This window comes from Mus caroli, chromosome X (genome assembly GCF_900094665.2).
Source record: "Mus caroli chromosome X, CAROLI_EIJ_v1.1, whole genome shotgun sequence".
NCBI lineage: Eukaryota > Metazoa > Chordata > Mammalia > Rodentia > Muridae > Mus > Mus caroli.
This window is the reverse complement of record NC_034589.1, coordinates 152,600,808-152,617,066: the sequence shown is the minus strand read 5'-3', so window position 1 is coordinate 152,617,066 and position 16,259 is coordinate 152,600,808. Positions and strand designations below refer to the sequence as shown.

Sequence of the window (16,259 nt, the reverse complement as noted above, 5' to 3'; positions counted from 1 at the left end):
CATTTGCCTAGGAATTTCATAAATTCATTCTTTTTAATAGCTGAGTAGTACTCCATTGTGTAAATGTACCACATTTTCTGTATCCATTCTTCTGTTAAGGGACATCTGGGTTCTTTCCAGCTTAAAAAGTTATTCATACAGTCTATTTTGATCATATTCTTTCCCCTCCCTTAGCTCCTCCCAGATCTTCCCACACATCCCCACCCAACCAACTTCAGCATGGTCTTCCTCTCTATATAAATATATAAAATCAAAACAAAACAAAAAAACAGTAAGACTGAAAATACCCTACCCTCAAAAAAAAATCCACAAAAATATGGAATCATCCCCTTTTTGTTAGCCAACTACTCCTGGGCACAGGGTCTGCCAGTTGATTGGAGTAAATAGATTTTCCATTTCCAGCAGCTATTAAATGCAAATAGCTTCTTGGTAAATGTCCAAAAAAAATTAGGAAATTCTTAAGTTGTAGGCTTTCATTATAAGGTCTGATTTAGACCTTTGTACTTCATAAACCCATTAAGGTTGCTAGCCATTTTCAGTTCACTTGTCAAGAAGTTCAAAAGACTTGAGAATAAAGTCTGTCACTGTGAAACGCCTTGTGATAAGGAAATGTGGGAGCAGGAAGTTATAGATAAGAGGGAGGAAAGCCAATGTTTAGTAAATACACTCTGTGCTGCTGCATTCAAATAATTCAGGGGCTATGTAATAGCATTTCTACTTGGAAGCTGAAGACTTAAAGGCTGAAAATCATTTAAAATGTTTTTCTTTTGTGTTACAGATATACTAAAATGGCAGAGATGAGGTCTGAACACACAATCTATAGTCATTTGAATCTATCATGACATTGGCCAATTGGCTCTGTAATTCTACGTATAGTTTTGGTAATGTGGCAATCCAATTTTTCACATGTGTTAGGTCTCCTTAGAATCTTTCCAGCCATACAAACCTACACAGACCACTTAAAAAGCAGACACAAATTCTTACTTTCTCTCTTCCCCCCTCTCTCCTTTCCTCCCTCTTCTCTCCTTGATTGTATGGGATTGACTAAATTGGTAGTAGATCATAGACTATAACCCCATGGGACATGGTTCTCATCCATCTATGAGAACCTCATGTCCTGTATTATTATCAGCGGAGAGGAAGTAATAAACCCACCAAAGCCTTAGACTCAAGCCTACACTCTTATCCACATTAGACTGGAAGGGGGGGGAGGATGGTGTTGGCATCCCCATGTCATTATTTTCTCAGTTTATGTCTTAACTCATTCTAAACTCAGAAGAGGAAGGAAGCAAGTATCCTCTTTGGTCTCTTCAGCAATCTGTATTTGACATCTATCAAATTCCAGCCCCTTGTCAATGCACTTCTTTTACCTGGCTGACAACTAATCTGCCAGTTAAAACCAACGCAAATATCTAGTGACACTCACCAGAGTGGCTTTGGTGGGTTTATTACTTCCTTTCCGCTGATAATAATACAGGACATGAGGTTCTCATAGATGGATGAGAACCATGTCCCATGGGGTTATAGTCTGTGATCTACTACCAATTCAGTCAATCCCATACAATCAAGGAGAGAAGAGGGAGGAAAGGAGAGAGGGGGGAAGAGAGAAAGTAAGAATTTGTGTCTGCTTTTTAAGTGGTCTGTGTAGGTTTGTGTGGCTGGAAAGATTCTAAGGAGACCTAACACATGTGAAAAATTGGATTGCCACATTACCAAAACTATACTTGCTCAAACCCTCTTTTAGACTGATAAGTACCAGATGGCTTCAAATAAGTATCTCAGCCAAGTTTTGTTAGTTAGTCCAAGACATTCGAAGTCTCTCATGATAGAAAGCAATGTTGCCAAGTACTGATTTCTGACAGGCAGACATGCCACTGCCAGAAAGGGAAGCTAATTGGAAGAAGGCATCCAAAAAGACATAATTGGCAGAAAGCCCATTGGTGAGGATGGAGTGAGACAGTCTGTAAGACCCCTAATTTACTGAATATGTAGCTCAATTGATAGAGTTCTTGCCTAGCAAGGACTAATTCCAAGCATAGCATAGATGTATTACTGGATACTAGTAACCCAAACATGCACAAAGTGAGATGTGGTGGGGCAGGGGATAGGAGCTTGAGCTCTTCCTTGGTTATGTAGGGATTTCAAATTCAGTACAGGGGGGAGGGGAGGGGAGGTGAAGGGGAGAAGAGAACAGAACAGAAAAAAAAGAAGAAAGAAAAAGAAAACCTTGTGCCAAAAGGATGGGAAGACTCCGAAATGATTGGCTATTTTTCTTCCTCCTTTCCACAACCCAGCTCTTCCTCTTTCTTGTGGAACACTTATTTTTAATTAGAGAAGCATGGAAGGAGGTCAGGATGATGGAGCCAGCATTCATGTCAGAGACTAAAGATGAGACTAACGCTAACCAGATGCAGGTGCTTGAAGGTTTTAGGGAAAAGATCCTTGCTGTGGACTTCAGATTGGTTTTCTTCAAAGAGAAACATTGAGATCTCTTGAGTTACTATCTATAGTTGATCCAAAGGGGAAATAAAACCTTATGACCATCATGATTTCCTTTCATAATGTTAATCCTGACTGTCTATAAGGAAAGAGAACAAGGGCTTTTAGAATTCCTAAAGAAAGTCAAATTATAATTGGTCACTTTCCCAATGATCCTGGACAAGCTAGATATTAATCAACTGAGGCTGCACTCCATGTGGAACAGCTATAGTCTCAAGATGAAAGGCCCTCACACACATGAGAACAAGCTGCCGGGCAGTTTTACAGGAAAAAAAGATGATAACCTGACCAATTTTCATGCTTGAGACAACGAATGTGTATTCTGAACATTAGTTTAACACTGCCTCACACCATGGCATAGAAGCATCCTTAATTGTGCTGTTTCCTATGCTTCTTGTCAGAATATACATGTATGTACATGTGTGTTTTCATGTGTGTGTGTGTTTCCAGTGTGGATGTCTAAACATGAATGTAGATGCCAGAGGTCCAGACTGGATGACTTCCTTAACTGCTTTTCACCTTATTTTCTGAGAAAGAATTCTCACTGAAACTAGAGCTCACTGATTCAGACCCTCCTGTCTCCACCTTCCCAGTGCTCACATTACAGGGGTATTTCTTTCGAAGAAAGAAATCATGTTAACTGTGGAAAGGTGTTGTGCAACAGCCCTGGAGCTGGACTTGCAAATGGCTGTGAGCCTCCTAACATGGGTCTCTTGACTGCTGATCCACCTTTCCAGTCCATGACCACTTTGTTTGCTTGTTTGTTTTTCTTTTCTATTGAGGGGATCAAACTTAGCTCCTCATGTTTGTACAGCAAGTCCTTTACAGACTGAGCCATCTCCCTGGCCCCTCTCACACTCATTTGCCAGGTTAGTTCTCTCTTTTAGGCTTGGTCCTGCATTGCTTGACCCTTTCATTGCTTCACTGAGCCTCCTACTCTGCCTTCCCATGAGCTTACCACATTCACTAGTCTGCAAGCTCATCACAGCACACTCATCTCTCCAGCTGATGTGTCTGACCCTCCCATATGCCTTTACACTCTCCCTCTCCCTCTCTCCATACCTTGACAAGTCTCATACAGATGGCCCACGGAACATGTTAGCTGGGCTCAGGTGAGTTAATGGTATTTTTTTTTTCTGGAAAATCCTTTTCATTTTCCATGGATGACTTTGGAAGACCTTCCAGGAATGGCAAGTGTGTTCTTTTTCCCCATCTCATCTTTCTAAGCTAAGAGAATGGCCTTGGATTTGCAGTATATTGGAAAAAAATACTCTATGGTTTTAGAACTAAAACATTCTCCTCCTTCTAAAAATGCAGTAGTAATTTCATGCCTTACAGCACATTTCAGTTAGAATTTTAAGCTATTTGTATTACTTATTCCCTATCATTAGTAATAGATTAATTTTTAAGATTAATTGAGATATAAACAACATATCATTAAAGTCTAATGCTTCAAGCAAAAAGCATTATATCTGGCACTGATTTGACTAATCACATTTAATATAAGTTTATCAAACAATTAATAATGTGCTCCGGTCAAGATGAAATGCTGTATTTATAGTTATTTCCTTAGCATGTTATTATGTCATGAACCTCAGATTTTAATACCTCATGCAGGAGCCTGAAGACACATTATGAAGCTGCCCTTTATTTTTGCCGTTAGTTAAAATATATTTAATATGTTCCTGAGGAAAGACTCATTACATTTTAAAAATGCAAGTCTTGGCAGCCATCCGAGTGAGGGCAATGAAATGCTAACTTGCCTTTACAAAACGTAATACCTTGGTTCTTGATAGCTTTCATTAGCATTTTAGCCTAAATTTCCCTGCAAATTCATAAGCCTCACCAGTAAGGCCAAAGATATATGGATGCTATAGAATGTAACTTCTGACTTTAAATGCACCTATCCATTCTTCTGTTGTTGGCAGGATAGGGCTTGTCAGCAAAGATGGAATGTACTTCCTAGGTGATTAGGCAGCAGGGACATCTTGAAGAAATAAGAACATCTGGCACCCTTAGTGTACACCAACAATGGTATTTCTGGGGTGAGTGGGCTGCCCTGGGCAAGAGTAACCTTTTGTACAGCTGATTTGAACAGATCTTGACCACTGTTTATTTGAACATTCCTAACTCCAAATGAAGTGCCAACTATGGCTGCCTACCATAGGTCAAGCTCTTTGAAGTTATTGGGTGCATATCTTTGGTGTCCTCTTTTTACTAAAAAATACTGGCAGCCTAATTTTGCCTATTCTCAACACCAAATCAAAGCCAAGTGTTCGTTTCTCTGTGAAATGAGGCTGAGTATCAGTTGGGACCACCTGGCCTATTTGAGGCAGCTCCTGTAGAACAAATAGCTTTATGGTATCAGAAATGAGATGCTAGTATACAGAGCATGCTGAGGACCACACCCATCTGAACCTTAAGGCCAGCTATTCAAATAAACTCTGAAAGTGGCATATATTGTATTGATAAATTGTCTTGCACTGTTTGAGGTCATCAAGAAACTATCTCTGGAAGCAGCTCTTCCCCCCAACGTCAAAAGCATGTGATGTCAAATGTCCTCCAACCCTGCCCCATCTTGAGTCAGGCTGGCCCTGTGATACAGAGAGGGAAAAATAGTAAGCAGTTAATGGTATTAAAATCACTGTGTCCTTGAGAAAAGCTAGGAGTTAAATGACCTCCAACAGAGGTTACTATTGTGTATTCCATGATATATAAGTGTCTACAATTGGAAAGAGAGGCCAAAAAATTCAACTATGGAAGGAAAATTCAATCTGGAATTCAGCAGGTTCTAGTGGATTTTGAGAGCATCCAGTTCGATGACATTAGCTCTACGTTGCCCTTTGTTCTTAGACTCAGAAGTTTCATCTGCACTGTCCGAGACTCTATGGAGAACGCCAGCTAGATGCCTCAGTGGGGCTTTCCATAGTCAATTTCTGCCAGAAGCTTTGACTGGCCAATCCATCAACTTGATAATGTTTTGCTATCTATTGTTATTATTCTTTTGCTTGAAATATGCTTAATAAGCTCACTCATTCAAAACCAAACTATGGCCATCATAGATCATTCTCCCAACAATATAGAACAATGGGAGAGAAGGATACAGAACCACATACAGCTAATGTCAGTCTTAGGGACAATGCAGTCTTACTCAAACTTACTTTTGAATTTCCCTCCATTACAGTATTTTATTTAGATCATCTCCTTTCTTTCCCATTCACAACTCCACCAATACCTGGTTGCCTATGTAGCCCCTATTACTTTCCAAAGCAGTTTTCCATTTTACTTTCTTAACCCTAATTTTTATTTTTGTATATTTGCACACAAGTTCACATATGTGGGGAATGCACACACAAATGTGTGCTTCTGGGGGCCAGAGATCAGTCTCAGGTGTCATTTCTCCTCAGATATCATCTACCTTATTTCTTGGTACAGAATCTTTCTTGAGACAGAATCTCTCACTGGGACTCGAGGTTTTCCAAATAGACCAGACTGGTTGACCAGTGAGAACCAGAGATCAGCTCGTCTCCTCCTTCCCAGTTCTGGGATTACAGGAATGTAGCACTATGCCCAGCCTTTTTTTTTTTTTTTTTTTAATGTGAGTTTTGGAGGTTGGATTTGAGTCCGAATGCTTACACTTCAAGCACATGTATTGAGATATATACCCAGCCCATATCTAAGCCTTTTATATAAGCCACTGTAAGACACAAAATCCCTATCCTTTCTGTTCTCCTCCCTCTCTCCATCTATCCACATAAGCAGAATTACTCCTCTTTTTTTCTGGCTAATCATAGAACTTTTATGTATGGTCTTTTTCATTGTTTCTCCTGTCATCTTACACTACTGATGTTGTTGGTTTCTTTCTGCACCCTAAACTGTGAGGGCTTTTGAAGCTAGTGGCTATATCTCATTCACATCATATCTCTAACATATACAATGTGCACAAAGCAGGTAGGTACCTAATGACTGAATGAAGAGAGAAATGGGAGATGTAATTGAAATATCCAAAACTGTTCTGAGTTGTGAAGATGGGACAGCTGTGTGGATCTGGACAGAAATCAAGATGCTTCTTAGTCTATAGCAGCTGGCAAGGCTACATGAAAAGGGATGATTCTGAATTTGTTCTTGATGAGCAGTAGCGAGCAAAAGAAAATACTGAGCGTCTCAACTCCATTTTCTATAGCACACTTCAACAGGTTTCTCCCTAGTATCATGTTCCCTCATGGTCTCTGTGTCAACAGAATCCCAGGAAGCTCTCTGCCCCATTTGAGTAATTCTTTTCATCTCGTCCCCAACCTACCCATGACAATACACTTCTTTACATTTTCAGAAGAGAAACTCAACCATAATTCAATATTGTGGTTGTGATCTTTTTAAAGGTATCATTTTAAAGAAATTATCATACCATCTATCTAATTGTGTTAGACCCTAAAAGGAAAATCATTGTAAATAAAGCTAATACAAACAGTTAGCAAAATGAAACCTTGCACCACTAAAAGTCATGGGGAGCTGGTAGTATTGTAGAGTGCTCAAAAATAAGGCTCTAGGTTGAAGTTCCAGAGCAGTGAGGATGGGTTTGATTGATCCATTGATTGGTTGATTGATTGATTGAGATTAGTAAAGCCAGGCCAGGTGTAGTCATTCATGGCACTGGGTACCTGAGGTAAAAGAATGAAAAGTTCAAGATAAGCTTGGGCTATGTAACGGAGAAAAAAGAGAAAACGCCAGGGCTGGAAAGATGGCTCAGGAGTTAAGAACAAGTACTGCTCTTGCATAGAGCACAAATTCAGTTCTCAAGCCCCCATGTCAAGAAGCTCACAACTTCCTGTAACTCCAGCTCCAGAGGATCTGATCCCTTTTTTTGTCCTCCATGCCCCCCCACACCCCGCTCTCACACACCTCCCTACAGACACACATGAATACACATAATCAAAAATAAATAAATAATTTTTAAAGTAACAGTCTTAGATTACTAAAGTGATAAATTATATTAGGTTTCCAGAAACTGCTCAAAGGTAGACATTTGCTTTTTAAATGTCTATTTGATGCTTAATTTGACATAGGATAGTATACTATTTTCTTAGCTTGTTTACATTTGTATCCATTTTTCTTATACTGAAAATCTTCACTTCTAAGACATTAACAAGTGGAAGCATGTTTTAATAATAATAATAAATATAATAAATATATACAATGTATTGATGTATAAACATAAACAATGAAAGTACACAATAAAACTTCAAATCTTGAAATTGAAAAAAAATTCTTTTTGCCTTCAAACTATAAGTACATCTACAGCCGGGGCAATTATGTTTAGAAGCCCTTTAAAGATTCTAAATCCTTCTCTATTTTGTTATACTCCTGACATCTTCATGTTGACTTTAGGTTCTTCATTTGTTTCTGTTCATTTCTCTCACACATATCCTTTTCCAATTTAACATGGCATTCTAAATATGTAAACACGTCCATATTTAAAAAAAAAAAACAACAAAACCCAGAGAACAATCTAAAGTTTATCTACCCACTTTCAGCCCAAAGGGAATGTTTGTTAACTACCTACAGATCTAGAGTCACAGATTTGCTAAGTTGTAACAGAGTTCTGGTTTATAAAACATACCTACAGGGTCGGAGGGAGGATCACTTCCTGAGCATCTCTCCTTTGCTTGCTCTCTAGGCCAGCTGGAGCTTGTTCTGTCAGGCTCCCTGTGTCAGAAACCCACTGTCCCACCTAACCCCTGCCAGGAAGAGAGTATTTGTCAGGCTAGCTCCACGAACTTGCTGGAATTGAAAGGCAAAACAAACAAATAAACAAAACAACAACGAAAGCATGCATATGCTATCCATCTTCAATGTGTAATAGTTTTTAAAATGCTACTTGGTAAACTCATTCTTTTGAGCTTGGGAAAGAAGGGGCAGCTCCCATGGAGGAACAACACTGTCCACATCACTAAGGGGATCGAGGGAAGCTCAGGTAGGAAAAGCTTAAGGGAAGAGCTTCATGCAAAGGCACAGAATAGAATCCAAGAACTCAAATTTCCTCTGAAATGGGAACACAGGGAGAATACAAAATGATTGGCGTGAATTATGTTAGGTAAATGGCAAATTCTTTTGGTAACAGGTGGAGTCATCCAGCCCGTGATCACTAAGTTTGCCCATTCAAAAGGAGACTATGTTGTATCTGTAATCCACATGAACATTGTCTACAGGCTTATAAAAAGCATGAAAACAGCATGTACAGGACTATATAGGACTTCCATATAGGGCTTTGTCAACACACACACATGGAGTACATAATCAACTTATTCCTCCTAAAAGACTCTCTAAGTAGGTATCATGACCATCTCCATTTTACAGATTAGAAAACTGAGGTTCAGCCAGCTTAAATAAGTTCTTGACGTGTTTCAGTAGTGGAGCTAGCCTTGAACCCTGGCCATCTGGCTCCAGACTGTCTTTCTCTGACCTCCTCAAGGTTTGTTTCTGACATCATGGAATGTAGAGAGCAGCAGGAGTCAAATAGAGGCATCGAGGAGGAACAACATTGTGTTCCAAAAAGAGCTGGCAATAAATATAGTAGATTGGCTGGCTGATAAGGATGGAATGGGGTTTGGAAAATTGCATACTCTCATGAAGCAAACATGCAATTGTGTCCTTTCAAAAGTGACAGAAAGTATTCAAACCATCCCATTTTTCTTCTCTCCCATTTCAACATTTACTTCAGACTGTTGTGTCCTGGCAGAATCTTGGTCAAAATTGGCTACAGCATTTCAAGGACTGAATAAATGCTTAGACACAAACGACCTGGGAAAAATGGACATGGTTACCTTTGGGTACGTAGCTGCATATGTATCAAAAGATGGCCTAGTCGGCCATCACTGGAAAGAGAGGTCCATTGGATTTGCAAACTTTATATGCCCCAGTACAGGGGAATGCCAGGACCAAAAAGTGGGAGTGGGTGGGTAGGGGAGTGGGGGGGGAGGGTATGGGGGACTTTTGGGATAGCATTGGAAATGTAAATGAGGAAAATACCTAAAAAAAAAAAAGATGGTTTTTCTAATTGTAAAGCTTATGGCATCTTACAAAGCACTCTTCACATTTGTTTTTGTAGACATAAATATTCAAGTCCACAATGCTTATGTGGGGCTTGCTAAAACTCACTGGATTGAACCATTTCACATTACCTACAAGAGCCAAACCAAACTTCCTAAGGATGAGCACATTCCCCTGGCCTGGATGTCATGCCCATTAACAAACTACAGATTGGTTTCTGGGCTACAGCACTGAACCACCCAGAAACACGTTAGACCCCTGCAATCTCAGACCCCACTGCAGATCTGCTACATAAGAATCTCCACTTTGTCCAAATCTGTCAGGCAATCCATATGAATAATAAAGTCAAGTGCATCACAGTGGTCGCCAAATTTTCTACATAGTTTAGTTATAGGAAGGGAAGTTGTTGGTGAGCCTATGTTGGTTATAAGTAGATCGACCTCTTGAAAGGTATATTCTTAGCATCACATTGTATCTAGCTTAATTTTTTTAATTTTAATTTTTTATATGTGTGCATGCACGCATGTGGACATGTGCATGTGAGTGCACATACACTCAGAGACCAGAATAGGGAATCAGATCCCATGGAGCTAGAGTTACGAACAGTTATAGACACCTGATATGGATACTAAGAATCAAGCACAGACCCTTTGTAAGAGAAGTTTGTGTCCTTAACCACTGTCTCTGCAGCCCCCATAGAGTCTTCTTGATGCTGAACTATCTTTGGTATATCTTTATGGTAGCTCTAGACCATTTATGTCCTTACTTCACAGCAGATTAATTACCTTTTCCAAACTTCAAAAAAAAAATCCTTTAGCATTGGTGGCACACATAAATATTTACCCAATTTCTATCCAACTAGACATAAAACAATCAAAATAATATCAACAGCTATCACTTTTGCAGTGTTTACAAAACTAAGTCTTGAAAAAATCAATTCATTTCTTTAAGACCACACAGCCCATACATCTAGTACATGGTGAGGTGCGTCACCTGGTCTGTCCATATAGGTAACCATGGAACAGAAGTGCTTCTAGAAAACCAGTACTTTGGAAGGTTCCAATAGGTTCTATAAAAAGGCTTCCAAGGGCTGGAGAGATGGCTCAGAGGTTAAAAGCACTGGCTGCTCTTCCACAGGTCCTTAGTTCAATTCCCAGCAACCACATGGTGGCTCATGATCATCTATAACTAGATCTGGTGCCCTCTTCTGGTCTGCAGGCATACATGCAGGCAGAACACTGTACAAATAATAAATAAATAAATAAATAAATAAATAAATAAATAAATAATAAAATGCTCTCAAAATAAAGACTGATTATTTACTCTGGAGAGTATATTTCAGAACTGTTATTAAACAAAATGAAATAAGCAAGGCCAGCAGTTACCAGCATGACATTTCCCAAAGGTAAAACATTATTTCTGTTCTCTAAGCCTTGGTTAAAATTGCAACATCATATAGTCTGCAGCTTGGATGTGCTTTAAAATGCCCTTCTGTCTATAACTGGAATGGACTTCAACCTCAAAACTTCCTTGACTTTTCTATAAATGAAACACCATTGAAAACGCTAAGAATTTATGGTATTGCTTGTAGGGCACATGGACTGTGCCACCAGACAGAAGAACTGGTAAGGTTGAAGAAAGTTCAAAAACCCTGGGGAATCTCAGAATTGAGAATAGCAGGTGCTGGACCAGGCTCTGCCTGTCCTGTCCTGGAACATGTAACCATGACACCACCTGAGAGGACCATGACAACCAGTCTTGTAGCATAAAAACATAAAGTTCTCCATGTTAATGGGTTAGCTAGATAGGCCACACATGTTTAGCCAATGAGCTTCCCTTCCTGGACATCCCTTCCTGAAGAAGGTATTTAATCCCTGGTTCACACTCAGTAAGACGAATATATTCATATCCACCATAAAAATAAAGCAGTTTAGGCAAGGGAGGACCATCTCCTTCATCAAGGATTGCCACTGGGGGAGGCCTTCCTTGTAAAAAGCCTTGCCTAAATCTCCTGGAGAAGGACTTTTCTCTTTCAGCCCCTCAGCATTTTCAGCACTCACTCAGAACTAAGCTTGATTCCACACCATCTTGGACTCAGTCACCCCTTTTCTGCCTGGCATATAGGGACCACTGTTCTTTTCTCAACTCCTCAAGGTCCCAAGCGGTGTATGGGTACATAGGAGATTGAGACCCACAGCATCCGTCCCAGCCTCTCACTGTTCTCACCTGGGGAAATATGGGCTGGAATCCCCTATGTCTGATTGCATTCTGCCTCCCCAGTGGTATGCCAACAGTGCTCAGCATCCCTGCAGTGAGGCAGACACACAGCAGGACAATTGCTGGCTTTGCTTACTTAGTGTCTTAGTCAGGGTTTCTATTTCTGCACAAACATCATGACCAAGAAGCAAGTTGGGGAGGAAAGGGTTTATTCAGCTTACTTCCATACTGCTGTTCATCACCAAGGAAGTCAGGACTATAACTCAAGCAGGTTAGAAAGCAGGAGCTGATGCAGAAGCCATGGAGGAATGTTACTTACTGGCTTGCTTCCACTGGCTTGCTCAGCTTGCTTCTTCTAGAACTCAAGACTACCACCCAGGGATGGTACCATCCACAAGAGGCCCTTCCCCCTTGAGTGCTTATTGAGAAAATGCCTTCCATCTGGATCTCATGGAGGCATTTCCTCACTTGAAACTCCTTTCTCTGTGATAACTCCAGCCTGTGTCAAGTTGACACACAAAACCAGCCAGTACACTTAGTAACTCACCAGTTTGATTTATCTCTCTCTTTTTTTTTCTGCAGACAGACACATTATTTTGGGATATAAGTTTGGATAGTTTTTCACTATATATCCCAGCCTGGTCTCAAACTCCTGATTCCTTCTGCTTCAGCCTACCCGACACTGGGATTGCACTCATGTGTCAGCACATCTGTATTCTAAATACAATCTCCCAGACAATTTTAATAGATTCAACCAAAGTCTTGTGCTTTGGTTGAAGTGGAGAGGGAGTCTCCTACCCTTCAATATCTACCTCAATGTCCCTAGAACTTCAGAGTCCTGGAAACAGGTAATAGAAGAAAAAAATACATAGGGAGAAAATGTGCCAATTTCACTTGTGTTCTTGTCTGGGGCACCTTAGTGATGGTCTATGGCCTTTTATCAGAAGAGCTCACAAGGTCTTAACTCTCCTCTTCACAATGGAGAGGAAACTTCAACAACAACAACAAAAAGCTGAAAAAGAAAGACTCCAGGCTTGATGAACAAAAACAAATAAGTCACAGAAACACAAAGAAAAGCCATTTCCAGCTGCACTACAGAGTAAACACTGTTTTCCCCTTCAATTATTTCTGTGTGTACTAGAAACACAAATAAAAACAAACATCCACCTATGTGTTCAAATGTCAATCCAAAGCTGTGCTTATAATGCACAGTAAACAAAAATAAAACAACATAAATAAACAAACAGTGGGTCCCAGACAATAATCCAAGCCTACCTGGTAATTATGCAATGTGTGTCATTGAGTAATTATTTAGTACCCACTGACAAGCCATAATTCTCACATGCACATAATATAATCAAAATTCACCAAATGTCACAGTTAGTGAAACTATCAACGTGACACCGCCTAGAGTCATCCAAGAAGGGAAGTTCAACTGAGGAACCGTGCAGATCACATTGGTCAGTAGGCAGTTATGAGGGAGATTGTCTTGATTGTTAGTTGATGAAGGAGGGCCCAGCCCACAGGCAGCACCATTACATGGAAAGGTAGTCCCGGGCTCTATAAAGCTAGCTAATGTGATGGAAAACAATAGTGATAAAAAGTACATGGTACTGGTACAGAAACAGACACATTGATCAGTGGAATAGAATTGAAGACCCAGAAATAAACCCACACACCTATAGACACTTGATTTTTGACAAAGAAGCCCAAACTATACAATGGGGGTGGGGGGGACAAAGCATCTTCAACAAATGGTGCTGGTCTAACTGGATGTCTTCATGTAGAAGGATGAAAATAGATCCATATTTATCACCCTGCACAAAAGTCAACTCCATGTGGATCAAGGTCCTCAACACTAAATCAAATAGAACAGAAAGAGTGGAATAGCCTTGAACTCATTGGTGCAGGAGAAAACTCCTTGACCAGAACACCAATGGCTAAGGCTCTAAGATCAACAATTGATAAATGGGACCTCATGAAACTGAAAAGTTTCTGTAAGGCAAAGGACATTGTCAATAAGACAAAACAGTAGCCTATAGATTGGGAAAGGATCTTCATCAACCTTACATCTGACAGAGGGCTAATATCCAAAATTTATAAAGAACTCAAGTAATTAGACATCAACAACTCAAACAACCCGATTTAAAAATGGGGCACAGAGCTAAACAGATAGAACCGATAAAATGCTGGTGAAAACAGTTGTAGGTGCTAGTTGCTCACTAGGCGAGCAGCAAAGCAGTTTGAAATATTCTGGTTGCTAGATGTCACATCTCCAGGCCCCTTACCAGATTCCCTTGGCTACTTTTACCCTACACTCCAGAATCAACCAATGAATGACCTTTAGGAGAGAGCATGAAAACCTTGCTGTCTTGTTTGGGGGGTGGGTCAGGACCAATGCTGACGCATGCTGATCCTGAGTCCCCAGTGAGGTCTGGTTAAAGCTGTGCTTTTGTGGTCTTTGCCTGAGACAGTGACCTTGCTTAGCTCCCTTCACTGTTTCCCTAGGAGTACTTCCTTTAAAATCATGTGCACAGGAATCTGCCTCTCAGGGTCAACTTCTAGGCACCTTGTGTCCTGTGAGCAAGCTCACCATTACCACCTACTGGTTGCTGTGTAGATCCTTTGCCTCCCCAGAAAATTGTTCTGGTAGGAAATTACTACAATACTTGTCGTACTTCCTTCCTAAATTGATTTTATTTGGAGTGAGACCCTAACCCAAACAGTAGAAAGAAAATATACAGTGTATGTCCTATGTAAGTTAAGTGAAATGCTATTTTTTTAAAAGATTTTATTTTGTATTTGTGTGTCTGCATGTGTGTGGGTACCCATGGAAGTCAGAAGAGGGAGGTCAGAACCTCTGAGACTGGAGTTATATATAGGTGACTGTGTCTCAATGTGGGTGGTGTGGTGGGAATCAAAGAGCAGTCAGTGCTCTTAAATGCTGAGCCATCTCTCCAGCCCCAACAGTTAATTTTGTCTTAAAACTGTGTAATACTGTCACGTGCTTTTCTTGTTCACTAAGTGGGACATACATCATTTGCATAAATCTTTATGAAGTGAGATTGGTCCCATTTTTTGTTTGTCTATTAAAAGCAGTAACTTTGCAGTAGCAAAGAGTTAAGAATCAAAGTATTAAATTGGACTAACAAATGTTAAGAAATAGGGTAAACCTGCACATATATTAAGACACGCCTAGAAAACTGCTTTTCAGTCAAATTCTTTATGTGAGCATAATTTCTTATAAGTGCTCCAACTCAATGAGTTTGCACACAGCAAAAAATGTCTCGGTTACCTTAAATTGTACATATCCTAATATCTATGAAGCAAGTCTATCCACTGGGACACATATATGATAAAGTCAGTGAGAGCCTATGATGAAGATACACCTACCCTGATGTCACCATATACTTAACATTTCAGAGACGTACAACAGGTATGACATACCTTTATTCCCAAGGCTTCTCCTGAAATGACAGCAACTGTCACACCATCTTTGGTGGGTTTCGGGATCTCTTCACTTTTCAGTTCCTGGTACTGAGGCGCCACCATCTTTTCTGAGCGTCTCAAATTCACCCACAGCTGTAAGCCATGAGCTGGCTCCTCTGAGCAGGGCATCTCAGCATGCAGAATGCCTCGTCCTGCAGTCATCCACTGCAAACACCAAACCAACAAGAAGCCAAATGGAACACATCTGCTAACAAGTCTATGCACGCAACAATTACACCATGGCAAAGGGACACATCCATCTAGGACAGTGGTCAGAGTGCCTGGACATCTCAAGAAATAGCAAGTCTATGACGGTTCCTGGTGGTTCTTTCAAGTTACCTAAGCCTCCCTTATTGTGAATCAAAGTATCAGAATTGAAATTTCTACAAGGGAAAGAATCCTCTCTGTGATACTTGAGTTTCAGATTGAGCCATGAGATAAGGAGTTGTAGCCAGATACTACTGGAGTATGATTTGACTTAAGAAGCTGTCTTAGTCAGGGTTTCTATTCCTGCACAAACATGATGACCAAGAAGCAAGTTGGGGAGGAAAGGGTTTATTCGGCTTACACTTCCATACTGCTGTTCATCACCAAAGGAAGTCAGGACTGGAACTCAAGCAGGTCAGAAAGCAGGAGCTGATGCAGAGGCCATGGAGGGATGTTCTTTACTGGCTTGCTTCCCCTGGCTTGCTCAGCCTGCTCTCTTATAGAATCCAAGACTACCAGCCCAGAGATGGCCCCACCCACAAGGGGCCTTTCCCCCTTGATCACTAATTGAGAAAATGCCTTACAGTTGGATCTCATGGAGGCATTTCCTCAACTGAAGCTCCTTTCTCTGTGATAACTCCAGCTGTGTCAAGTTGACACAAAACTAGCCAGTACAGAAGGGCAAAAAAGCAGTACTGGGTAAGGGAGATGGCAGGCAACAATGCAATTAGATTCGAGGCCTAGCCAACCCAACAGGGAGATGTGGAGTTGGGATAAATCTTGAGGATTGTCTTGAAATC

At 40.5% G+C, this 16,259-nt stretch overlaps 1 protein-coding gene across 2 annotated transcripts in view; it reads right to left on the bottom strand.

Moving 5' to 3' along the window:
• Window positions 1-16,259, bottom strand: part of Pir (pirin) — a 98,276-nt gene that overhangs the window by 51,407 nt on the left and 30,610 nt on the right. For both annotated transcript variants that reach the window (XM_021153257.1, XM_029473315.1), the window contains exon 5: window positions 15,211-15,417. In XM_021153257.1, the coding sequence (XP_021008916.1) occupies window positions 15,211-15,417 (207 nt within the window). The remainder of the gene's footprint in view (window positions 1-15,210; window positions 15,418-16,259) is intronic.